Source organism: Drosophila teissieri, chromosome 2R (genome assembly GCF_016746235.2).
Source record: "Drosophila teissieri strain GT53w chromosome 2R, Prin_Dtei_1.1, whole genome shotgun sequence".
Taxonomy (NCBI): Eukaryota; Metazoa; Arthropoda; class Insecta; order Diptera; family Drosophilidae; genus Drosophila; species Drosophila teissieri.
The window spans coordinates 15,399,826-15,426,719 of NC_053030.1; the positions used below are offsets into that span (position 1 = coordinate 15,399,826).

Consider the following 26,894-nt stretch of genomic DNA (forward strand, 5'->3'; position numbering starts at 1 on the left):
CCAGCTGTTCGGGCGGCGAGTTTACCAACACTGGCTGCGAAATCAAAATAAAAATGTTGCTTTTTTTGAAGAACTCTGTAAAGATATCGAAATATGCAACAGGTTGCGTGCCACAGGTTCTTCGCTTCGCCAGCAATGGCCCCAGTGATTTGGTCCTGGTCAAGGAGCAGAATGGCGTGCGGGAGATAACGCTGAATCACCCAAAGACTCTCAACTCCCTCTCACTGGACATGATGTGTGCCCTTCAAGATGCCCTGCTGAAAGACAAGGACAATGTGGATCTAAGATGCGTGGTCCTGACGGCCCAAGGAAAGATCTGGTCGGCAGGGCACAATCTCAAGGAGCTGCACAATGACCCCAAGATACAGGCTTGTGTGTTTCAGAAGCTCACCGACGTTATCAACGACATCCAGAGGCTGCCGGTGCCGGTTTTAGGTAAAGTCAATGGCTATGCGGCTGCTGCAGGCTGTCAGCTGGTGGTCTCATGTGACATGGTAGTCTGCACCAAGAACAGCAAGTTCTCCACTCCCGGGTAAGGATTGAAACCCTCAATGGAAGCAATAAATCATGTTTTTACTACTTTCAGGGCTGGCGTCGGAGTATTCTGTTCCACACCCGGCGTCGCGGTTGCCCGCATTATGTCGCGTCCAAAGTCCGCCTATATGCTAATGACCGGTCTTCCTGTCACCGGGGAAGAAGCCTACATTTCGGGAATGGTCACCAAAGCTGTTTCTGCTGAGGAACTAGATAAGGAGATCGAGGAAATCACCAACGCCATCAAGGCCAAAAGTCGGGCCGTCATCTCTCTGGGAAAGGAGTTCTACTACAAGCAGCTGGCCATGTCCCAGGCAGAAGCCTTTTCGGCTGCGCAGGAGAAGATGTGCGAGAACTTCCAGCTGGGCGACACCAAAGAGGGCATTGCCAGCTTCTTTGAGAAGCGCCCACCCAACTGGAAGCACAACTAATCGAAACGTACGATGTAAAACTATGAAACAAAACTGGCCAACTGTGCATTTATACTCGTAAGCTTGAATTGTCCAAAGTGACTAAAAAATTGTTAATATGAAACGTTATTTATAAAATGATGTTTGTATAAAATGTTGAACACGACTCCATGCCTTATTTATTTATGTCTATAGGTTGGGTTTGTATGGGAAATGATCATTCTGAACTTCTTAAATGAGTCAAAACCTAAATTCCAATGCATTTTATAACAATGAAATAAAACGAGTGGTCGTGCTTTCAAAAAGTGCTCTTTCCTTTTTAGGTGTTATGTTTATTAAAAAGTGTTTTGTGAAAATATTTAAAAAAATACAATTACAAATTTGAATAAATAATATGTATGTAATAATGTAAGTGATTATGTGCATTTGAAATTTGGCAGTAAGAGTCTGTTTTTTTTAGAGAAACCGGTTCTATTGATGTGAGTCTTTTTTTAATGGTTACTTAAGAGGAAACTGGATGAGACGAAGAAAATTCCTGGGGCCGCGATAGCGTGTTATATAAAAAAAAAACAAAATAAAAATTTGTAATTGTTGCTCAGCCTTAGCTGTGGTTGTTTTAAATATTTGTTGAGCTCTTCGCATTGAATTAATTGTAACAGAATACGTCTAAAAGATGAGCCACTCGTAGTTTTTGTATTTATATAATATAGGTACAGCAAATGTATGCATAGGTGCGCTAAATGTATGTTCTAAAAGTAAGCCAAAATATTATAAACTGTGCAATAAGTATTATCTTTCATCATTTCAGAAGAAGCTAACGAATGGCGATCCGCTGCCGGACCCCAATAGAAATATGTATATAGCGCCATGCAAAGAGAATTATAACCAAGAAATTAAGAACAAATACGGTTTGTCCATTGTGATACGTGCTAAACTCCTACGCGTCTATGACCCCGTGCGAAAGTCCGCTGCCCTCTCGGATCCTCCGCAAAAAGGAACAAAATGTGTACAGATGTGGGTGGTGTGCATTTCTGCGGTGCGGGTGTGTCTGAGTGGTGTGCAATGCATTCCCTCCTCCCAAGTCCTGTTCGGGAAACTTAGACCTCGGTGACGGGGCGCTTCTCGATCCAGGCCTTGATCGGTTCCAAAGCGTTGATGGCATCCACGACTCCGCGCAGAGCTGGGTAGGGTTCCAGCAGATCGCGCTTCACCATGTAGTTCATGTAGTCGGTGATGCCTGCGAAGTAGACGTCGGCCCAGGTCAGCTGTGGGTGAAAGAAATCGATGGATTTTAGTATTGTTTATTGAATGGTGTAAGTTCCCATTTGAGGAGCACCCACCTTGCCCAGAGCCAGGTGACCGTCGTTGTCCTTGACGGTCTGCTCGAGCTTCTCGAGGTAGAATGGAATGACCTCCGCATTCAGGGTGACCAACTTCTTCTCCTTAATCTCGTCCTCCGGTTCGTACGAGACGACTGCAATTTCTATACATTAAAAATTCCAGAGTTAATCAAGGACACTGAACATGAAACTGAGGCACACATTGTTCGCTACTTAGACGGAAGTCATTGATGGTGTCAACGACAATGTCGATCTGCAGATCCTCCCACGGAGTGGCACCGCACAGGCCAACGGTCTTGGCCAGGAATCGGGCCATCGAGATACTCTGGTGCACACGCTTGCCGTCCACCTCCAGCACGGGCATCTGTCCCATTGGCATGGCTATTAAATGAAATGGATTAGATTATGAACACTTAACTATGGATTGTGGCACTCACTTGGCTTCAGGGCTGGCCACTCGTCGCGGGTGACGCGCACATCCTCGTACTCCTGGTTGCCGTAGGCGAACAGGTAGCGCAGGGGCTCGGCCAACGCCTTCACGTTGAAGTAGAAGAGCGTGTAGCTGTGCTTGATGGGCTCGGCGGGCTCTGCTGGAGGAGCGGGCTCTCCACCCTCGACGGCACCCTCGGCTCCCTCGGCGGGTGGTGGCGCCTCTCCCTCGGCTGGTGGTGCTCCCTCAGCTGGTGGTGCTTGTGCTTCATCGGCCATCTCTGCGCTTTCTCAATGCAATTCCCTGAAAGGAAAGTAGAGCAATGTGTGTTAACAGGATCTTATCAGAAAAGTAGCATTGATAATTTCTTATTCATTATTAATAAATAACATCGCATACGAAAAGTTAAAGCCATTAAGATTTCTTGGCTATCAGGATAGATATAATACAAGTTGCAATGCTAAACGTTTCAAGCCATTTCGAAATAGCTTTGATAGTTTTCCAGAACTTTCGTAGTTTTCGTTCACGTTTGCTGGCTGATTAAACCCAGTTAATCAGTCGATAGCGTGGTTTTTATGATAAGGCGTACGCGAACGTGAACACACGTTTCTAGCTCGAGTGGCCCAGAATATGCGTGAGTGATAAGAATAAGTTAGGGTGCCGTATAATTTCTAAGATCCACGATAAAGAGTGACCAAACACTCTATGATAACTCTTTAGCAGTGTAAACAAATGATTTGAAAACCGTTGGGGGTAAGCTCCATAAACTCTATATAAAAGCTACTAGCTAATTTTGCTCTAGTTTTAAAGCCATGTTTGCTCACCAGCTATTTATTTGCCTGCCTTATGAGGTGATGCTTCAAGAACAATGCAATAAATCAAGCGAAGTCAAGGCAAAAGTTGACAGAAAATATAATTACCATAAAACTGCACTATATATGTGGCAGATATGCATATACTGAAATGCAAGAGTATTTCCCTATAGAGCCCAGCGGAAGTGCATCGATTGGCGCACAGACAACACACCCACGCATATCAAAGAAACAGACACCACTCCTCCGCCCGACTGCCCACTTTGGGTCCCCTTATGTTTCTCCGCTGAATCGCGAATCGCAACAGTCAGAATCAATATCTTTCGGGGCGTTGGCGCTGCTGGAAGAACCGGAGGAGCATACAACGCCCCTGTTTCGTCTGTCGTCGACACTTTTTGCCTTTTTGCCTGGCTGGATAAGCGATTCAATGCGCCATGGGGTCCATGTAGAGCGTAAACCCGTTTTCGTTCGACTTGGCTGAGGAATCATGGTGTCTCTGCCTTTGCCATGATTTTGGCAGGGCGCCCAGTCAGTCACCAAGACTTCGGAGCACCCCCTCACCAACCCCATCCCCTTTTCGTAACTTTTCGTAATGGCCAATTGGCCGCCTCTTCCGCTGCAATTTTCGCTTTCGGAGAGTCTCAAATTGCAACAATCGATTCGACTTTTCGACGTTATCTTCTGGTTTCACCGTAGTGCTCTCCCTTTTTTCTTTCTTTTCTTTTGCTTTTGCTGGCACTTGTTGCCATGACAGCTTCAATTGAATTTAATTTGGTCTGTCTCGGTGTTTCGGTGTCATGATTTAATTAAATTTCGATTTTCTGATCTATTTTGGCTCTTTGATCTGGCACTTGGGCACTAAAATCGAGGCAAATGGCTTCACTGTAATCGTGGGAAAAGGTTAGAAAAGATAATGACGCCAAGATTATCCAATCCATGGGAAAGGGAAATGGAAAGGGCAGGGATCACAGCGGGTCAAGGACCCAAAGGGGGCACACAAAGTGCGTCAATGGGCACCGAAGCGATTCACGTGCACCCGGCCATATGGGCAATAGTTTGCAGATGAACTCGCCGATCGGGGGTTATCACTAGAATACGAAAGTCTGGGACCCCTAGCCCACAGGCATACACTCCATTATCAGCTCAAATACATAACTGATTGTTTGTTTGATGCTAAATGATTTTTTTTTCGTTTTCAATTATTAATTTTCGAAGAGGTATTAATGGGGAATTATGTAAGCCTGCGTTTGGATAAGATCCCGAGTATGCACCGCACTCAAGTTGGTTCCGGTTCGAGTACCTCACGCTTCGAAATACGTTCACGCACTCCACAGTCGACGGAGGTGCAGTGGTCGTTTCTATATTTCTATTCCGATCTGATCGGTTCTGAAGAGGCAGAAGAAGAGGGCTTCTAGTTGATCGGTTAACGTCGTTGTCCTTCACATATTTGCTTGCGAGCGGGGCGAGAGATCCGCGCGAACTGCGATTCTGCGAAACGAGTTCAAAACTTTTCGATTTCGAATCGATTGACCCAAAAACCAAATCCAAATCAATCGAAGCCAAAAAAACACCATTGTGTGTAATTTTAGAATTTTCGAAACGAATTGAGACGAACACCATTCGGCATCGAAGTTCGCAAAAGCGTTTTCCACTTTTTGGCAAGGGTAGAACTTGGTGCGTAATTACATCACTAAGGTGCTACGAAATGAGGTGGTGTTCCAGGGATTCCTTGGCTTACCTCAACAAAGAATACTAAATCAGCTGGGCACTGGGGCTCTCGGGTCTTCAATTCGCCAATAAGCGTTCGCTTAAATCGTGGGTGAAGGAAAAGCGTTCGGTTTGATGATTCGCACTCTCTTTCCGTTACTCTCTACTCTCACTCTCTCTCTCCAGCCAATGGGAAGCTTTCACTGAACCGATCGCCACGACGACTGCACTGCAACTGACTTTCTTCTGCCGGCGACGCTGCTTTTATACGCTTGCCGCTCTCTCTTTAAACACACGCTCTCTTCCAAGCTCGTGGCGCTTGACTGTGTGTGTAAGCCGGCCGGTTAACTGGTAAGAGGCAGCAATTTAATTTTTAGTCTCTCTCTCTATCTCTCTCTGGTTTTAGTTCTAGTGGGCGTTGAAAAGAAAACGCAGTTATTGAATTAGTTAACATATTTAAGCAGGTTTTCAGTTCTTCTTCCAACCCTCTTTTCTTAGATGGAATGCAATAGGAATAGGAATAAGCTCGGCTTCCTAATTTGGCAATTACCTTTCATCCACAACATGCAGCTCTCTGTTCTTAAAATCTCTCAATCTGCACTTAGATCTCTTTGGGAGAGGTTCTCAGCTCAGAAATAAACCAATTATAGTAGCAAAAAAAAAGGCAGTAAATATTTGTTTGTGCTTTTAGTGGATGAAGCGTGTTTACTGCCCACTTAAAGATAGTTTAAAGAACGAAAACTAAATAAAGCTTTTGGGAGACGAAGCGAAAACATCTATGGCCAAACATTTGTATGGCCAATAGCGTTTGCATAATTACTTCTTACTCTTATTATCATTTGGCTTATCCTATCTTAACGACATACTCCCACTCTCGCAGGAATTTCCGCCGCATAAGTACGTAATTAAAGTAATTATGTTAGCACTAACTGATTGTGGGAAATCGGCAATTAAAGCAGCCAGGAAATTCGAAACGCCCAATATGGACTTTGCTTAGTTCGATCCCGACTGGCGGTGCCTGGCGACGAAATTCGAGTGCATCTAAGATGTTTACTTATGTGGGAAGCATCAGGTTCACTTCGCAGGGTTGTCTGCTATTGCAAAAATTGTAAACGCTTATCAATCAATATCAAATTAATATTAAAACTGGAGATTTAAAACGTTTCTGATTTTTACAAAACATCATTATATTTCATTATATTTTTAATAGCTTATGGACGAGTTATTCATGAAATTTAGAATTGAATTTATAACCAAATATTTTAATACAACTTATTTAATTAGGCTTATTTTATGTAGGTAAAAATGACATTTTAAAATTGCCGTTTAAATGACAAATTAAACTTCTAACGTACATTTTTAAAATTAATAGTCTGGCAACTCCAAATGTGGTTGTGAAACTGGATATTGAATTAGCTGGTTAGAAACCGCACTAAATTAGGTTGTGTGCTCGGCTCACAATGGGTGGATCGAATTGCGGCGAATTCGGTATGGTCAACTTAAGTTTTGAAAACTGGTGCGATAATTAAGACACAGTTAAGTGCTGTTTTCATAAGTTAAGTTACACAGCCACTTACACTTTAGAAAAGTTATAAAACAGCTCCCTTACTCATATCTTATCATCATAGTTTATAATGACATTGCTGTTTACCCAGCACTTGATCTGGTATGAAATTGAAATGATCAAAAAACTTGATTTAAAGTGTTATTCACTGAGAATCGATGTGACTCCCACAAATCGCAGATTGTACCTACACAATCTTTGGTTCTACCCAAATAACTGCCATAAAACGCAATCGAATTCAACAGTTTTTCGCAACCATGGGACTCCCACAGCTGGAAGAGAAGCATTCCATGCGATTTGGCCACTATTTGTGTGTTTTTGTGTTAACTGGGCGGCGTACGTTCGAAAATGTGCAAAGATAAGCAAATCGGTGAGCCAGTATGAAAACAGCAAAGCCCCCCAAGAAAACCGAGCCCAGAATTCGCGGAGAATTACGCCAAAATCCACAGAAAATGACCGATTTGTGGCCTTTAATGCGACGGCGTGTATTTGGCTCTTCGTTTTGCGTTGGCGGTTTCGATTGCGGTTTCGAGTAGACCTCGATTGATAAGATACGACAATCCTTCGCGATAAGACAGACATTTCAAACACGCTGACGACTGCATATTCATAATCGAGTGAAACAGGTGAAAGACATATGACAAATCACAGTGAACTCACCGGAAAAAACTCCAACTGGGCATGAAAAGTCCGAGGTTTGTTAGTCAGGGAAATTTTCGATTCGTTTTCGATTTTGAAGTAGGACTGCCAGAATGCCAGACTGCCTGGTTGTGTGCGAATTTTCTCCGCATTCCTTTTCGTTTCTTTCTTGGCGAAGACCAATAAGTTTAATGCACAGAGAGAAACTAAGCATATTAAGCCAAAAAATATTTAGAAATATAATTTTAAGCAAGTTATAAGTCAGGTGCCAAGATTGCACTTAGTCTGCAAAACATAAAGAAGTTTATTAGTATATGGCTATGAGTATGGCTGCAATAAAATCAAATAAAATTATTTGCTGTGTGGCCTGCACTAATTAAGAATTTATGCCGCCTGCAATTGCACTCCAGAAATAAGTAAGTAAGAAAAAAGCAGAAAAAAGCGAAGAATGAGCGGCGGAATTATGACAATAATTTGCTGTGGAAAATGCGACACAGAACGGAACCGCCGAGTCAACCGCGAGAGCAATCTAAATAATAAAAAAGCGAGCGCATAAAAAAATTATAACTAACACTCCACGGGCAAACAGTTAAAACCAGACGGCGTAAGAGGGAGCGGGAGCGGGAGCGGGAAAAGATATAGAAAGAGAGCGGCGGAGAGATCGGGAGAGGCGATAATTCTCGCACTTGCTGCACTGCCAATTCCACCTTCAGTGCGAATTCAAATGCGCAGGTGAGCGAACGTTGCGCGAGTCGGTGAATGTACTCCAATTGGGCGATCGCTTCAAGCGCACATTGCGTATACGCAGCGTGAGCCGTGACCTTAAAGCGAGCCAAAAGACCGATAAATAGCGAACAATGTAAGCTCCGAGATATTGGCAAGTGAACTCAAATGGCAGCTAGTGAAGAAATCAAATTTCAAGCTCGACCACACGAAGCGTCTGCACGCGCTTACAAAGCCGTCTCATTAACACGTGCCCACAAATTATGAACTGTGCCAAACCTGAAAATCAAACTCTAATTTTAATTGTGTAAATAAACCAAAAAATTGTCACTTTTCGCCCGAATCAGTTGTGCTGGCTCAGTGTAAAGCTGTTTTGCTCCAAACTCGTACTGAGTCGTGTCGGTAACGAGCGGTTTTCCCCACTTTGAGCCATTAAGCCATTCTGTGTGCCTTTATCTTTGTAATCAGCTGACTAAACACACAAACTCTGTTTTGTTAGCTGACTTCGCTGATGGGCGAAAATCGTATCATCCAAAATGTGCCTTAATTCAAGGTTTCCACCTATCTATTTGCTAGCCATTCTCCCGTGAAATCGATTTGAGTAGAATAGTTTGATATGAATGCGAAAATGAAGCCGTTTATGATTGCCATAAAAATACCTAGAAGTGGCTTTAAAACCCATTCAAATACTACAAACGGTGATAAGGAGTGGGGAATGGAAAGATAACAGAGTGAATCATAATATGATCGACAGAATATTTCCCGATCGTTTATAAGGGAAAAGTAGAGTTGATCCCCCAACTGAAAAGGTATTAGGAACACCTCCACGTCGAGATTGTTGTGCAAGTGTAGCACCTAAGCAATATACCCTTCGTTGCACTGGGGGTAAGAGGTAGCCAAAGTCAAACACAATGGAACTGAACTTGCATGTGACGACGCTAAATGCCCAATTAGGCGGCTATAACCAGTTTGCGATCTATTAATAACGATTGAAAAATCCCCCGAAGACACTCGAAGTTCCATAAGCAAATTAATCCTTTATCGGTACCTATACACTAATAAATGAAATAACAAAATAATGCCAAAAAGCATTTCGGTTAATCACTTTAGATAACACGGGTACTTTTTGTAGTTTAGGGCAAAACCCTGTCGGTGGAACTGCACTTGCGATTGCAGCAGTAAAACAGTTTTATAACTTCTAAACAAATATGGAACCAGCGATAAGATATAGATTTGGGTGTATATCTGCGAGAGTTATAGCATTACGTTTAGAACTTATCTAAGTGGGGCATACAAGTGATATTTGGTGATTTCTGGCATCCGTTTGATAATAGAAGTGGATGCAATGAAATCTATCCATATATAAATTATCAATTGTTCTTAGATATTAGCTGTAGTTTTTATACGTGTGCATATTTAACATCGCAGGTCTGTTGAAATGGAGACATTCAAATGAGGAGCTATTCCGGAATCGAAGTGCTGCATTTGTGCGACTTTTTCTACTTTCTTTTGTTCGGGGAACTTCGTACTTCCTCCTCTATCAAGCCGTTCACTCTTTATTTGCTTTTTGTTGTGCCTCATTTGCGGTTTCGAGTGCTTTGTACTTGTTTTTTTATTAGTATTTTTGTGTAGTCTTTTTGCTCAAATAAAAAGCAGCAGAAAGAGCAAACCAAACGACACACATAATTAACTACACACATAGTGCCTCCCTTTCCCGCTTGACTGCTCTCTCTTTCTTTCGTTGTCACGAACCTCCGACAACTTGACGTCATTTGTCACAAAAATAAATCTTTCGTATCTCTTAGATAAATTCTATGCCAAAATTCAGCATCTTATTTGTGCAGATATTTCGATTAAAAAAATCATTGTGTTTATTCAATATATTTACAAAGAGAAGTAGCTTGTAATTTTTTAATTGCTTTTATGATCCGTTTAATTTGTGATGGCTTCCTATGCTAGCTTTGTGTTCAAGGTTACTCTCCGGATTTCCTAGTCGCCAATGATTAAGTCCCTTGTTCAAATTTGCATTCGCAATACGTCAGCACTTATTCCCCTACATGTCTAATTAGTTGTACACTCGTTATTTATAAGGCTTTGACGATAAATCGCTTTAATTATAAATTTCTGTTTCGCAGCGCAATAAAGTGACGAAAAGTATCAGAAGTCAGGCAAAAAAAGCGCAACAGTTGACGCCAACACAAACAGAAAGATACGAGTACGTGTTTCAACGCCAAAAAAAGGTTAAAGCAAACAAATTGAGTATACGGCATAAGATAAACATTATATACACTTGGTGCTGACAAAAACCAAAAGTAAATAGCTGGTCGTAAACAATTAATTCAACTGGAGCGGCGGGGAGCACTGAGAACCCAAACTCGCTCGGCGACAATGTCGCAGTGAGAACTCCAAGACAGAGAGAGAGATCGACCCCCAGAAGGTGAGCCCCAACCCGTTGATAAGGCTTATCGCTTATCGGAAGACCACCCCCACAAAAATGGCAGACGACGACGATCTCAGTCCGCTGCCCTTCCGCCGGGAGCGCAATCTCAGCAACCGCAACTTCAACAAGCGCAACTCGCGCCGCCGGATCAGCCAACAGGCGGCGGAGCAGGAGCGGCATAGCAGCACGCTCGTCAGTAGCAATCTGGAGTCCAACGACGTCGCACGGCCCGCCAGTTCCGCCAGTTTCGCCAGTTCCGTGAGCAGCAGCTCCAGTTCGTTCCAGCTCTCGTTCTCCGTGAATTCCGATACGGAAAGTGCCTTCCGTCGCCGCTCGCTGCTCAAGATGCACGAGGCGGAGAACGCCTCCACACCGGAGTCACCCATGTCGCCCCAAAGCCCAGATCCCGCCCTGCTGGATGTGCGACAGAAGGTGCACCGCTTCGAAGCGTTCAAGACGAACATTTGCTTCACGAAGCAGGAGCGGCACAGCCTCAAGTTGCTGGAGAACCGCCGCCATCCGTCGTTCGAGGATCAGTCCGGGGATCATCGCACGCCACCTGCCACGCCCCCGCGTCGCATACGCCTCCCGGGGCTGGGCAGCACACGCAGCAGTCGCAGCAGCAGCAGCATACCCAGTATCCAAGGTGGCATCCATGAGGTGCGCTCCGAGGACGAGGTGGATCAGATATCCGACTTTGAAACGGATTCCCATGCCGCCGCTGAGGAATACTCAACTGTGGATACCGTTTCGGAGGTCGTACCCAGTGCGGAGGTGGAGGATTCAAAGGTCAACCAGCAGCAGGTGCAGCGATCCGTTAGCGCAGATCAGTCCAAAGAAGCACCCACGTTGCCGCTAAAAATGCGCAACGATTTCCCCAGGTAAGCAAATAGATAACGATAAGCCTTATCAGCGCGGGTGGATTTATGAAAACTTTAGATTGCGGAAAACTAACGGGTGCAGCAGTGTTATATCGCTAATTGTTTTGGAAATACTTTGTACGAGTACGGGTGCGTTATGGAAAAAGTTCTGGAGAAAGAAAACTGGCTCACATGTTTTATGTGGCAACTATAAATTAGGTATATTGGATAAATACTTGAAACAGGAAGCCTATGATTTATAGTTTTTTTTCTTATTTGAAAGTAAAAGTAATTACTCCACCAAACAACTCTTGTTTTCTTAGCTAGATTTACAATGTATAATAAACATCATAGTTTTAAATCAAACAGTTTTGTTCATGTATTTCTATAGTCGTTACTTAAAGTTTTTTCTACAAGTAAAATAGCTACAACTGAACGTAGTATCATCTATTGATTAGGTAAACAAACAGTAATATAAATTGTTCGCTAGCAGTTATAAATTTAACGATACTTTAATGACAGGATACCTATAGATACTAGTCCACAGCTATGGCACAGTTGGCCTTCCTCCAATCTCGACTAACTAGACTTCGCGGTCGTTCAGCTACCTTTTCGGTGTCAAAATCAAATTATGTGAGTTTGCCCATAAAAAAAGTGAACTTTTCACAGCAATCGCACCGGCGAAACTTAATTGGCAAAGTGTTAATTGAATTTTGGAGCACTTTTCGACGACCGGTTCGTCAGTGAAACTGCCAAAAAAAACATACTCAAAAACATACTCATACTAGACAGCTGCCAAGCAGAGCAGGCATTTCGTAGACTACTCTAGTTTTGAGAACTATGCCAAAAATCGTAAAATGAATCCCTGGGAGCTGGGCGCCTTGAAGCAGTTCCACCACGATCATGGCTGAGCGCAAGAAGGACGCGGAGAGTAGTTACCCCCAGTCAGATCCCGGACTAGATCCCGAGCGTCAAGACTCCGAGGAGGTTCTCCAGGAGCGCGAGCAACGCACCATAGTTTATGAGGCGCCCGTTGGAGTGTCCGCGGGCACAGACACCCGTGACGATCCGTTTCCGCCGCATAGAAAGAAAAAGAAGGCGCCACCAGAAGTGCCGGCAAGGAAGCACGTGGATGGCTATGACACCCAAACGGATGCCGGCAGTGCCGAGAGTGCGGCCAGTGCACCCAGATCACAGCGCTCCGGGAGATCAGCCAGCACTGGGCCGCCCTCCAGTTCACGATACTCGCGTAGGGAAGTGAGGGTGCTGCGCACACGTTCCTTAGACCGCGACAGTATCTCCTCCTATGAAGATGAGCGGGTGAAGGAAACTTATAGGTATCAATCCAAAGCGGCGCAAAGACATATCGACTATGACACGGACGCAGTTCTGAGGGAAGGCAGATCGGAGGAGGACAAGGACGTGGAGGCCCGTCCCACGCGCAGTTCCTCCTTCCACTGGCGGATGTCGAGCACTTCCCTTAATGTGGAGGATATGGATGGCGTCCTGGCCGGGGTTTGTACCACTCGAAATCCAAATCGCACGGACTAGCTGCCAACTTTGCCAAGTCCTTTTCTAGATGACCGGCTTCATTGTGACCGCCCTGGCCATGGGTCTGCTAATAATGATCTCCTGGTTCATTATCTCGCAAATGGACTTCATTCTGATAGTGGTCACCTGGATTGCCAAGTCGCTGGAGGAGTCCATGTTGATCTTTGGTGACCCCCATAAAGTTCATACGAGCACAGACGCAAGTCGTCATTCCCACGAGCTACCGGACTGAAGTCCCCGAAAATTGAATTCTGTGACTCACTGCCTGGGCAAACACGTATGCTCCGACATTATCTAGGCCTTTTTTTAGCTGCTTAAAGGTTGCCACTGGTCTTATCAGCAGAGCTCCTACTACTGACTCACCCGACGTCTCCTGCTACCGGGGGGTTTATCTAAACGGCTATCACTGCTGCACTTGTTTTTGCTACTGTCTGCGGGGTTATTGTCATTAAGCTGCAGATAGCGAGTGTTTTTATTAACCAGACTTGCAATCTCTCTTCCTCTGCAGAAACTATCGTTCTACGCCGAGGCGAAAGACTGAAATCATTGGCACCACCAACGAGCATGTGGTGGGCAAGTTTCACTCGGTCTACCAACCCAGAGATGAGTGAGTATTACCTCCTCTATTTATATATTATATAGTATATTATAAATTTGTTGCAGGGAGGAGGAGGTCGAGATCGAGCTGCGCGATAAGAGCGACAAGTGCGTGCATCCCATTCTGGAGGAGCTGATCAAGACGGAGGAGGCCTACGTGAACAACCTGTACACGGGCATCGAGAACTACGGCAACATCTTCCAGCGCAAGGATCTGCCCCTGGGCCTCCGGGGCAAGAAGTACGATCTGTTTGGAAACATCGAGCAGATCGCCGAGTTCCATCGCGATGAGTTCCTACCCATGCTGCAGCGCAACAGACGCGATCTGAAGCGTTTGTTCGATGAGTTCCTGCACTTTCTAGATGTGAGTTTCTTGAATATATAACATATTACATAATTTTGAGCTCAATATATTGATTTTTAGCACAACTGCTTTTATGGATATGTCATCTTCACCATGAACAAGCAAAAATCCCTGAAGCTCTGCGATCTCTACAAGAACTACTTCACTGTAAGTCAAGTCTTGTCAGTATCAAAGTAATTTTCTTTAATGTATATATTTAATTTTTTTAGAGCATCCGCCTGGAACGCGATGACAAGTTGGGCATAAATAGTTTCCTGGTCCAGCCCATTCAGCGCATGGCACGCTATCCTTTGCTGCTCACGCAGTTCATTAATGTGAGTAGTGCCAAATGTATCACTTAAATAGTTAACTAACCTTTGTCCCAACTATTTCCAGACCTTCTTCAAAAATCGTGACATAGTGATGAAGCCACTGATCGAGTCCTGTTGTCGCCTGGAGAAGCGCCTGCGTTCCCTTCTGACAACCACCAACGAATCGGAGATCATCAACGACATTGTGGATTGCCATGAGGTAGATATAACTTATAGGGCTTACCTCATCCGACTTCTCTAACTATCCCACTCCACTCGCAGTTCAACGTCTACTATCAGGGCAAATTCCGGAAGGTGAACGAGTTCCAGGTGCTCGATCTCAAGCTGAAGCGCAGCTATCGCTCCAAGGTCTTTATATTCGACAAGTGCATCATCTACACGGAGATCAAGGGCAAGAACCTGCTCTTCCATGGTCGTTATCCCTGCGAGCACATCGGCATCTCGGCCAAGACCAAATCCTTTACGCTCTACTACGAGCGCAGGAAGCAGCAGGAATGCGAATTCATCGCGGATCCCATACAGATTGCTGCCTGGCTGGACCTGATCCGGGACATGATCAACAACTATGCCAACGAGGAGCGCCAGAAGCTGCAGGAGCGCTACTCGCGAGAGAATGACCACCTGCATCGCAAGGCACCCAGTTTCTCGCTGTACCGCGACTCCAATCGCTTCAGCTCAGATAGTGGCATCGGTAACATCTGGACAATGCCAAAGGCCGACGAGGAGACGATCAGCAACAGGACCACTTGGTATGGCGCCTTGTAGTGGAGTGGAACCAACAAAGGATCTGTGTCCGGTGTAACGGAAATCGGGAGTTCCGGATCGATGTATTGGGAACCCAATCCCATTCCATCTGCAGCTGCCTGGGGCGGCCAATTGTCGAGGGCCACTGAGGGCCAAGGCAAGTCAATATTCGAAATTGTTTCAAATTCCTGCTCACTGTTTGTGGCACATGAAGATAGGGAAGTCGAAGCTCTTTCGAGTTGAACGCTAAGTAACCAAATATTAATTAAGTTGTATATATTCCTGTATTATTGTTGTCAGAAAGCGCAATTCGTTGAACGTTTTCTTGTGCCTAGCTTGATAAGCTATTTTTGTTATTCGTAGATATGGACTTATTAATAAAAGGTTAAATAAAATGGAAAGACAAATAAATCGAGAATAGTTATAAAATTGCTTTATTGAAACTTAGAGGTATCTTTTCAAATTGCAAAGATAATTGAGCGGAAATTAGGCACATTAAAGAGCAACACACCTTCACTTTGATGAAACCAGTGAGTCGGATAATATTTGTATCACATTTTCCCACTGCTCCCAATTAGGGAAATATTTGTGTACCATATTTTAGAAATAACCGACACTTCCTTCCACTTTCCGCCAGCGAAATCACACGCCTCACAGACGTCAAAACAAATGAATCTATCATGGAAAGGTCGCACGCCATCGGCGTTGTCATGAGAAGCAGACGTGAGGCAGCTGTTACGGATTCCCAGCCCCACATCCCCCAGATCCCCGAGAGATCTCCGCTCTGCAGCCAGCCAACGATCCATACAATTCATACAATCCACCTCATCACTCTTAATACTGTTAATGATACGACACGCAATACTCGAAACAGCGAAGCAACTTGTTTCTGACTGCCACTTGCAGTCGCCTGTGACATCACTGAGAAAATGTATAAAAATAAACAAATGGCGCATATAAATAAATATAGGCAATTATTATTGTTTGCCTGCCTCCGTCCCCCGATCAGATCCCCATGCTCATCATTCCGCTTGCAGCTCATCAATCGCACCCAGAAGTGCTCGGTGTTTATTTATAATTCCCATTGTTTTTTGTGGCCTCATCAGGGAATTCTTTTGATACTGACTATCTACAAACAAAAAATCAGTTGTATAAACAATAAAATGTGAACAATTTAACTGTTGAAACTCGCAAATGCAAATGACACTTATCGGTTTTCCGATGATCTGTATGAGATCATCACTATTTGCACTCTTGAACGTTTAATGAGTAGGAAAATGATCTACGTTCTGGCGAATAACTATTTCGTTTCGTTTCGATTTCTGATTTATACCTCCATTCGCAGAGTGCCGAAATCCGATAAAACGAAACAAAAGGTAACCAGTTTCTATGCACCCCAAAGTTCAAGGCGAAATCGCAATCGAGACCGCTGATTATGGGTGGTAGTGGCCATAATAACAGTTATTGCCCGACCATTAGCCATTAGAAAAAAACCCAAAAGCCTTCGTGGCCTAATTGATATGCAAATATGAAATCATAAACGATTCAACGGAATTATGGCCCACCGATGAAAGCAAAAGTGTTACAGACTTTGTTCAGTTCTATTCGAATGTCAGACACTAAAATGGTTTTCACAGTTTCAATTAGTTTTTTTTCTTTTGATGTTTACAAACAAAATGCTCGACGCGTGGTCAGCTATAGCTTTTGATATTAAAGAGAATTCGGAATAAGAGAGACTGATCACAGTAAGCTTTCGAAGCTTTTTCAGTCTGTGCAAATGCTCATCGGCCTTTCAGCTCAGTCGAGTTTCGCGTTTGATTCGCTGCGGATCGGTATCGTTATATCCGCGTTGGCCATATATAGTACACGTTTTGCCATCGATATGCGTCGAATTCGGCGGCGGTTTAGTCAATAGAAAGCTGTGTAAAAAAAAACGAAATCAGCCATTATGGAGTTAGCATTGTTCACCTTAAATTGGTTCGATGTGGTTTCGGTGGTGCTCACATTTCTTGTGATATTCCTAGTGCAAGTTCTCAACGTCTATTTGCATATACTCGACGACAATGCCGACGATGGCAAATCGATCGATGTGGTGGACAGGGCTCCCGCGAAAGAGTGTCCAATACTGGAGTCCCAGTCCCCCAGTTCACCCATCGCCGTCACTCCACCGAAGTCCCTGGCATCGGCCAACGGCAAGTTGGAGAAGCAAATAAGTCTGCTGGACAACGATAGGTAGGGCTAACCCTCGGTTGTTTATCCATCCATGTTGTGTTTGAACGTGTCCCTCCATCTGACAGCTGTTTGCTGTTTTTCCATCGAATGTAACGTCCACTATTGAATGTACGACCTTTGGCTTGTTAACACCACTCACTGTGCGTATACGTGATAAGATAACGCATACGCCCCGGTTATTTTTAAGCCTTTCCACGGTAATTGCTGTCGGGAGTGGCTGAGTTCATGACATGCATTATAAACATGTTAAAAGTTAATTCCCGCGACTGATTTCAGATAAGCCAAGTGTTTTTTATTATTAAGGTTTTGGTTTTTAGCGCAGGACGGAAGTTGTTAAAAGAAATTGTATGCAATGATGCATTTTACAGAGGAAGTAGAATACTCAAACGATAAATGGGCTTCCCCTTTGCAAAAAGTATTTAAACTTGCTCTATAAACGAGCGGCATTCCTTTGCAACAAAGTTGATAACACATACATCTTATAAAGTGCGATACAAGTTTTTCACATTAAAAGTGCCGATAAACGTATAACTGTTATAGCAGTAGATCTGGTGAAATAATATATTTTTGGTTTAAAGTTTTAAAAGTTCGATTATGCTTAATTTTGTTCACATTTATGTATTACATCCCACCTCACTTTCAAGTGTTCCTCATTCACGGCTTGCTGTTACTGTTCTGTTCGTTACTGTTCTGTTTCCAGCGGCATCTCATTGAGTTCGATCAACACCTGTTCAACAGCCGCAGCGAACTCATCCCCAACATACCGAGCACCCAATGGCTTCCACTCTTTCCCATCGCACACGCTCAGCTTCGAGACCCTGGGCGATGAGTAGTAAGTACAGCCGAGAAAGTCATAGCCATTCTAATTATCCTAATTATTGCTAATTGATTTGGTAACTGTGTAATGACCACCCACCTCCACTTTGTGCAGCCACGAGGATGAGGACACGTTGTCCTTGGAGAATCTGTTTCCCTGCGATCAAACCGAGATCTATGCCTCCAAGAAGATCAGCTTCATCATCGACGAGCTCATCCAGACGGAGGTGAACTATGTGAACAACCTGAAGAAGGGTATGCTGAACTATGGCCAGCTGAAGGATGTCGAGGATCTGCCAGAGGCCCTGAGTGGCGAAACGAAGCAGCGACTGCTGCTGGGCAATATTGAGGAGATTCTGGCACTGCATGAGAAGGAGATACTGCCGCTCATGCTGCGCAATCAGCGGGATCTCAAAGGTCTATTCGATGAGTTTGCTGCTCATTTCGAGGTGAGTTAAGGGGCATGTTTATATAGGTGGAGGGGGAGGGGGGTCCATTAGCCAAAGTCGTGTCGTGGAGCCAAGTAGCCGTTAGACAGGTTCCGACATCTCATCTATCAAAATTCTTTTGTCTTCCGTAGGCACTTGGGGTGCCTAATTTCAACCTCAAATATTTACACATAATGAAGTGGATAAGTCTTTTTTATACATTTTTCGTTGCTGTACGGACTTGACACCTGCGATTCGTGTCTTGTTTCTTTATTACCTTTTGCTTGGTTAAGCCTTTTTATTTTTATTTTTATTCTGCGAACGCCGAGTGATTCGTGTCTTAATGCAAATGAAGTCAATGTGGGTTATGCAAACTGTGCGAGAATCCCAATTGATGATTATTATTTAATTTTTAGTAATATATTTCTGCTCACACCTCGCGACAAGTGTGTCGCCAAATTCATTCATATGCCAGTGCGTGTGTCGTCGCAATTTAATTAACGATTTGCACAAAGAAACAAATGTATATCCCAGATCACTTGCAGGGTGACGAATGGGCTGGCTTAGTGAAGTCCCCTGATAAGATTGAAGTAATCAGCGGAACGCCGTAATAAAATATAACAAAAAAGCCACAAAAGCTCGCACTCAGTTACGAAAATCAGTTGAAAATTGTTAGGGCAAACAGACGCTATATTGTATTTGTATTTTTTCTGGGCTGGGGTTCCATTCGCCGGCAGCTGACGTCATCGGTGCGCGGCGAGGAGAGTCGACAATTGCTGTCCGGGGATTGGGGCTTGGGGCTGGTTCGGCATATTCAGATATAGCTATTGAAATCCCCAAATCATCTCGTTAAAAGTACTCATTTCGGAATGATTTTTCGGGCCTCTAGAGTGCCTCAACCATGTGGCCATGTTGAGCAGAGTGTTGACAACGCAAATGATCAATTTAAATTGAAATGGAAATTGTCGGAGGCCTGTGGAATTCTTGTTCGTTCGCAATTCTCTTATGTCATTCTCGAGTTCCACGAAATCCCGAATATAAATTAAGCAAGGAGTACTGTAAGCTGAAAAACCGCTTCAAAAGCAGGTAACATTCTTGTTGAGCACCCCGAGGATTTTGGCATCTTAAGAACTTAATGTTCGACAGACATGCTAAGCCCCTGGGATGTGATTTATGCGCTTTTTTGCTCTGTTTGTTCCTTTTAGCCACAACCACTTTGCATTCTTTTTTTTTTTTTGGCCAACCCAAAACAAACAATTTTGACTCACAGGACCAGAGGCAAGCGATTATTTTGCTAAATATATCATAAAAATGCTCACGATTTGTTTATACATATTTTCTAAAATTTTACTTTTCCCTGCTCAAATTTGGCAGCATGCTGCATAAACAAAAGCGGCGAAGCCAAATCGTTGATAAATATAAACTTGTGCTATGAATTTCCTCTTGACTCGTCGTCGTTTGCAAATTAATGAGGCTTTTCACAACCAATTGCCAAATCGATTGATTCGAACACTTGAACAATTGATGTGGCAGCTGGAGAAACATAGATTTGATTTGGCCAGCTGGAGATTCGAAATCAGTTTTTGGTCTCGAAAGACAGAAGTGTCCATAAACAGAGTCGCCTTCATTTATTAATCGGCTTTAAATGGCCAAAAACATCAAGTGACAAGCGTGTCGATCAGACTTCTCACCATCGAATCGAATCAGCCACAAGCTCAAAATCAATTAAAAGTTTTACCACATTCGGATGGATGTTTTTGAGTGGTCAAAGGGGTTGGGGGATTCTGAGATTGATGCAATCGATTTGGCGATCCGAATTGTTTTAGATGTTTGCTGCGAAATAAACAAACGCAGATTATATTGATGGGGAAGCCGCCGTAGCCATAAATTCTATTTATACAGCTGCCTGTTAAGAGAACAATAAAAATACTTCAAAAACATTGAACAACATGAATAAAACAGGTTTATGCTGTTATTACAATAGATTATATATGCTACTTTGCTAGCACTTAGATATATTATTTTGTACGTGTTTAAAGAAAGGAGCACTGAAAACTATTAACCACAGCTGACATCTAGTTTTGATTTATACAACAGAGCAACCGCATTTTTCGCATTAGACAGTCGAAATTACTAAATTAGGAGGAATGCACTGTAGATAGCAATTTCATGCTAATAAAATTCACGCCCACCCAAGACAATTTTGCAATATGCAAAGATATATACTCGCACATCGTATATATTGTCACCTTTCGCCCGCCAGACGAGGCGACAATTGTTTAAGGCAGTCATTTGTCCGGCTAAATCGCATTAGACATGCAAAATCCAGAGCCCCCGGGAAGGAAAGGGAAATATTATGGCTTATTCCACAGAGAGAGACAGAGATGATTATCATATCATCTGAATGCAGAAGGTTGAGAACTCTGACTCTGATTCCGCAGTCGGGCGGAGCTAATGAAATTAAAATGGAAAGGAAATCGTTAGACGGGCAATTTTCTTTGCAGTTTGCACTAGTTTCGGTTTTGGCAAAACATTTGCATTGGCATTGGCCACAGATAGCGACCGGAATTTCAAATTTTCGCTCTGACTTTGCCAAGCCAAGGAGGGGCACTCCTCCACTTGGACCGCTCTACAAGTCCGGAGTTACGTGACTTAAATGCTTAAGAAATTATGATTTCGCCAACGGGCAAACTGGCATGTGTGTATATAGCACAATTTACACATGAACATTATTATATATATATATATATCAACGATGTGCCAAGTGTGAGACTGAGGCACATGGCCCAGACACAAAGGTTTTCCCAGTTTCAACGAGGTTAAGATGGGCTATGATATGTCTTGCCGTTTCTTACCTTACAGAAAAATAGCTTCTACTGCTATGTGAGCTTCACCATGGGCAAGAAGTCTTCTATGCAACTGCGCCAAGATAATCGACTGTGGTTGCAGGTGAGTAACCCCTAATCAACCACTTTAATATATCCAAATTGAAATATTTATATTCGTTTCAGACATATCAAACCCAAATAAAAGACAAGCTGGGCATCGACAGCTTCCTAGTTCAGCCCATCCAAAGACTGACCAGATATCCATTGCTACTGCAGCAGTTCATATCGGTAAGTAACTGAGCTTACCACACTAGCTTCTTAACTAATCATATATGTATATTCCTGCCAGGAATTCTACAAAAGTGGAATTAGTTGCAAGCCAGTGCTGACGGCAGTTTGCAAGCTGGAGACGCGGATGCGGCGCTCTCTGGATGTGGTCAATCAGGCCGAGGAGATACCCAACATCGAGGAGCTCAACGAGGTGGGCTCATGCGCTTCCATAGAATCTGAAACTGGCCACTAAAGCTATGTTCTCTTCCCTCCCAGTTGGACCTCCTGCAGTTGGGACACTTCCGGCGTGCGACGGAGTTCGACGCCCAGCACATTCCCAGCCGGAAGAAGTACCGCTCCAAGGTGTTCCTGTTCGATCGCAGTCTGGTGTGCACGGAGGTGCGAAAGAAGCGCCTGGCCTACCGGCAGCACTACAACTGGGAGCACGTGGAGCTGCAGCGGCCGCTGGACTCGGTCTCGTCCAATGCCAACAAGATCATCAACCTGCTGGTGAAACAGCAGGAGGGCGCTTCCAGTGGCGGCGCCAAGCGGGAGGAGTACTCCTTCGTGGCCGCGGAGGCGGCGGTGGTCAAGCAGTGGCTCCAGGCCACCCACAAGATCATCGAGATCGCGCGCCACGAGCACGCCAGGCGGAACACCTTCAGCCTGCCCATGGATCTGGTGCTGGGCGTGGTGCTGGCCATCTGGCTGATATGGCAGTACTTGTAGAAGATAGTTCCCACCTCAATGCAACAACCATGTCCACATACATGCCCATCTAGATCGTAGATATCTAAGAATAAAGCTAAGTTATTTCGTAGTCCTGTGTGCTGTGCCCTCGTTGTTTGTCCAAGCGTAAAATAAGCTTGCTGCAGTCGCCTGACAAATATGCATGATAAATTGCCTTTGCAGTGGCCAAGTCCCGTCTTGTCGTTGTCCTTGCTGCAAAATGTAAATAGCTCTTCATCTTCTTTGGCCGGCACACACCAGCCAAACACACACCCAATCCCCCCGCACAGTGTGTGTGTGACAGCCACCGAAAAATTTATGACAAATCTTTTTATTTCGAATTTATGACGGCCCAATGCAGGAAGCCCCCAAAGAAAGCACCAAGTCACGGTGCACGGAAATCTAATGAACCACATCCAAGGATGTGCATATGAACTGCTCAAGATGCTGATGGCCCTTGGGAGTGTTTTGAAAGCTAGTTTGTTTGGCATCAACCTCCTAAAGGTCAATGTTAAATTTTAAAGTTTAGCCAAAACCTGAAACCGGTTAATATGTTTATCGTAGGCTTTACTAACAAACCTTTTATGGGGTTCAGTTTTACCTGAGTTCAGTCCATGAGTTCAGTTTTATATCAGTTAATATTCACAACTTGACCCTGAAGTTAGGCTACACGTTTCCACCATACCTCCCAAAAGACACCTATAAAAAACATCTATCAGTTCATATTCAAAACCACTGTATGAGAGACTTCGATTGAAATCAAATCAAAAACTGATTTCCCACATTACACGGCCTGATTATCCGGTCAAGCGATGGTCAAGTAACCGCAGTATATGTCGATACTCGTAAGTAAGAGAAAATCTGCCTTGCAAATTGGTTGCAACTTCAAAGAGCTGGCCAAAGTGGAAGAAAAAAACCAGAGTGCACTAATGAAGCTCAGCAGGATGTGGGGGTGGGGTTGGGGATGTTAAGCTCCATCTGGCTGTATTTTCGTGTCCTTGGAACCGTGGGTGGAGTGGGCTTGTATTGGTTACTGTGCTGGGGATGTGACAAAATTTGCACAAAAGCAATTTGTTAAGAGGGCACAAAAAATAAAACGCGACTCCCTTGACATCTTGCTGCGGAAAATGGGCCATGGGGCATGTGGCAGGGGGCATGTGGCATGGGGCATGGGTATTGGGGAATTTTCATGTGAGTTGCTGTGCTGTCTAAGCAAATTTTGGTTGCTGCTTTTCCTATCTCCACCCTATATGCGCTCATTTTGTTGGTCGCTCGCTGTTGGTTTATTATATTATGTCATTTATGTTGGCATGCCGCCATCGCATCCGCTTGCCGTTTGCTCAAGGGATAAAGGATGTACGAGTGTGTATGTATGTAAGTACTACGTAGCCAGGCAGCTGGCTAAAGGATAATGCCCGTGTTCTTACCAGGCAGCTTAAGTGTATTAATGTCTGTCAAGTAGTTGTCACACAAGTGACGTGTATGTAAACGATTTGACATTTTTATGAGCCAAAAAGTCGCAGAGCTGAAAAATTACAAAATTTCCGGAGACGTTGCCCCATTCCGTTCCATACCATTCCATCTCAACTCATTCTTATCATCGCTCTTTTCTTTCAATATTTCTGGGCCATTGGCTCTCGAGTTGTGCTTAATTTTTGTCTATGCCCCTCACGTAGTTTGTGTTCCACACGCTCCACATGTTTTTTAAACTAAATGCATAATTCCGAACGCAGAAAAAAGTGTGGAAAAAGAAGAATTTGGCAAATAGAATTGGAGAATGCCAGGGGCATAATTTATTTGAATTTTTTTCTCGGCAATTTCGGGACACGTCGCAGGGCAGCGAGGACGCCGAGCAAATTTGCCAAGTAATTGCACAAATTATTGCACGTAGGCGGGCAACACATGGCACTGCGTATCTGCCACATCCACACCCACACCCACTCACCTCCCCCTTTTCATGCTACATTAAATTAACTTGACATATTCGCAGCCTTCGGAGTCTGGGCCACAACTGTTGCTAATTTTTGCTTAATATGCCCCACACACGAACTTATCTCCTGCTCCATTGGATTTGTGCGTATCCAATTCACGCCACAGGGCCACAGCGCCAGTTGTTGTTCCCCAATCCATCGACTACGCATATTCCTGCCACATATTGTACTCCTCGATGTGCCAGCCTTTATCTCACCCACAATCCACGATTGTATGGCCATTCCATGTAAATGCAGCACAACACTTAGGCACGCATCCAGCACACATCTTCATCCATCCGTCCAACATTTACTGCCTCGTCTCCGGGTCTCCGGATTTGTGAATTCGTTTAGTTCTTCTGCTCCGGGTGCTTGAAAAAGTTCAAATTTCAGCTGCGAAATGGCACGTGAAACAATGTGCTTCTCCGTTTGGGAGTTGGAGTAATCGGATGGTGGACAGTGGTACTCGTGCTATGTCAGCTTCAAGTGGCAAAAAGATATTAATAGTAGATAATAGAAAGATTGTTTAAATAGGACTATTTAAATGGTAAATTAATCATTTATGTGTTCAAGTTGGTGCCAAAAACCGAGAAATATATATTTTTTATAGTGAAAGCATATCATCTTAGCCCACTGTGCCGGTTACGGTGGCACAAATCAAGCAGAGCGACAAATGCCCATGCGAATGTGTGAATTTGCCGACGATGACAACTGATAAAAGATCGAATTGCGCATCTGAATCCCGTGGAGAGTTCCAGGACACGTTTCGCAGAAAATGTACGGGGAGTGGAGTGGGTGCAGTGGGTGGGGGGAGACCCTTAAGACCCCGGGTTAGGCATAATGTCGCCAGGCATTAGATAAAAAACAAAGGCATGTAATTTTCGGGGCACGGCCTAAAGCCACAGAACGAGCCGAGCAGCGGAAACGGAAACGCTCGATAATCGCACGGAGTGCAGCGTCATGTGAGGATGGGAAATTTCAGATGGAAGGGGGAAAGTGGTGGGTGGGTGGGCACGTTCAAGGATGAGGTTGCTTCCTGATGGCTGATAATGCGGGGGCGGCGAATCACGTAGGGCAGGGCCAATACCCACTCTCTCATTGATAAATGCCCGCCGTTAAGTGGCATGTTTTGGGTTAAATGCGGTGTAAAATGTCCTAGCCCCCTTAACCCCTAATGGCATTATAGCCTGGCACTGAAACCTGGCCATAAACTGCTTACTAAGTGGCGAAAATAAAAACCACCTTTGACTTGACAATAATTAGTATCAACTATATGTACATTCAAGCTAATTCAACTCAAACTTAATATTGAAGAATTGAATGTTGGGTAATTTCTCTGCGTGTAATTGAAACGAGAATGGTAACTCCAGCTGAATGACAGTTTAGTTAGCAGCCGGGTCAACAAGTCACAGCACCTTGAAACTGTCAACCTGCCGCACTGACGCAAATAAATCGCCCATCGTTTGCTGCACCTGACACTGTCAACATATGTACATATGTATGTACGAGTATGCTCCACGAAAAGCAAATGCATGGCTTTTCTGACGGGGATTGGGGAGCTGCTGCCGCTGCTACGGCCTTGTACATACATCTTGCTTACAGGGCGCCAAATTGAAATTTAAAACGTGAAAACCAATAAAAATACAAGTTACAAACGCCAGCGACGGGCGGCAATACAAATTGCACTGACGACAGCTGAAAGGCCAGTGCGCCTTGAGCTGAGCCAACCGAATCCGCCCAGAAATCAGCCAGGAAGCAGCCGAAACCACCCAAAACCACCCAAAACCACCCGATCCCAAATGCAATTCGCGCCCGGGACCAGCATACAAATGCCTTCAGCCAAAGGATAATATAATGCACGTTGTTGAAGAATAATGGTCCTGCCAGAAGACAACGTCGCCATCGTCGTCCAAGGGACTAAGCATGTCTGCCATTCCGAAAAGTGGAAGGGCACCAGAGGCAGCCATCCAGGATCCAAGGAGCGGACAATAACGATGCCGGCTCCGGCAATGACAGGCAATTTTAATAGAATCTGCCGCCGGGTGTGGGGATGCGGACTTAACTTGGTGCGTGCCTTGGCCGCTTCTCCGGGAGCACGAGGAGCACGAGGAGCATCCAAGACAGCTTCAATTTGCACCATCAGCCTACGAGCTGGCAAGTCCTTCGAAGGACACCAACAATGGGTGGATGAGGTGTGATTTATGTATAGCTAAAGTCAACAATCAATATTCAAACTCTCACAAAACCTGTTGAAAGCTGTCTGCCTTCTAAAAAATCCATGACTGTTTAAAATGAAATACTTCGAAATCTATTTGTACATTTCTCATTAGATATCATATCAGTTTGTAATCCCTGATTCGTAAAATCAAAGATTGTCATCACGAAAATGTATGTATTTCTATTTTCAAATAACCAAATTTGATTATCATTTCCGTGGAATGTCCAGATCCATAGATAGCCTCACCGCTGGGGACTTTAAACCTGTGCAAAGAATAACAAGAAAATAAATTTCCCTCTTGACTCAATAAATTCAATCAATGCTTTGAAGTCCCGATAATTTATATTACATTCTTATCGTCCCTCGCGAATAAAAGT

General features: G+C 44.2%; 4 protein-coding genes across 6 annotated transcripts; 3 read left to right on the forward strand and 1 right to left on the reverse strand.

Moving 5' to 3' along the window:
* Positions 1–16: 16 nt before the first annotated feature.
* On the forward strand, positions 17–1,110 carry LOC122614222 (enoyl-CoA hydratase domain-containing protein 3, mitochondrial). The gene is made up of 2 exons (XM_043788752.1): positions 17–532; positions 587–1,110. Exons 1-2 carry the CDS (start codon positions 54–56, stop codon positions 963–965), a joined length of 858 nt encoding a protein of 285 aa, XP_043644687.1. The 5' UTR covers positions 17–53; the 3' UTR covers positions 966–1,110.
* A 501-nt stretch (positions 1,111–1,611) lies between these two features.
* On the reverse strand, positions 1,612–5,478 carry LOC122614223 (glutathione S-transferase S1). Its single transcript, XM_043788753.1, has 5 exons — positions 5,265–5,478; positions 2,722–3,017; positions 2,498–2,665; positions 2,285–2,427; positions 1,612–2,209 (listed from the first exon to the last, which is right to left on the reverse strand). Exons 2-5 carry the CDS (start codon positions 2,990–2,992, stop codon positions 2,042–2,044), a joined length of 750 nt encoding a protein of 249 aa, XP_043644688.1. The 5' UTR covers positions 2,993–3,017; positions 5,265–5,478; the 3' UTR covers positions 1,612–2,041.
* Positions 5,479–8,145: 2,667 nt separating this feature from the next.
* Positions 8,146–15,446, forward strand: LOC122612355 (rho guanine nucleotide exchange factor 25). 2 transcript variants are annotated; one of them, XM_043785908.1, is made up of 8 exons: positions 8,146–8,295; positions 10,295–11,480; positions 13,519–13,617; positions 13,674–13,971; positions 14,032–14,118; positions 14,181–14,285; positions 14,347–14,481; positions 14,544–15,446. In XM_043785908.1, exons 2-8 carry the CDS (start codon positions 10,654–10,656, stop codon positions 15,045–15,047), a joined length of 2,055 nt encoding a protein of 684 aa, XP_043641843.1. In that variant the 5' UTR covers positions 8,146–8,295; positions 10,295–10,653; the 3' UTR covers positions 15,048–15,446. The 2 variants fall into 2 exon arrangements, with proteins under 2 accessions (XP_043641843.1, XP_043641844.1); XM_043785909.1 differs by lacking the exons at positions 8,146–8,295; positions 10,295–11,480; positions 13,519–13,617 and adding an exon at positions 12,348–12,575 and having other exon boundaries at positions 13,678–13,971.
* Positions 15,447–16,841: 1,395 nt separating this feature from the next.
* LOC122613244 (kalirin) lies at positions 16,842–22,399 on the forward strand. 2 transcript variants are annotated; one of them, XM_043787335.1, is made up of 7 exons: positions 16,842–17,258; positions 17,959–18,090; positions 18,190–18,523; positions 21,365–21,451; positions 21,514–21,618; positions 21,680–21,811; positions 21,877–22,399. In XM_043787335.1, exons 1-7 carry the CDS (start codon positions 16,975–16,977, stop codon positions 22,327–22,329), a joined length of 1,527 nt encoding a protein of 508 aa, XP_043643270.1. In that variant the 5' UTR covers positions 16,842–16,974; the 3' UTR covers positions 22,330–22,399. The 2 variants fall into 2 exon arrangements, with proteins under 2 accessions (XP_043643270.1, XP_043643271.1); XM_043787336.1 differs by lacking the exon at positions 17,959–18,090.
* Positions 22,400–26,894: the final 4,495 nt, after the last annotated feature.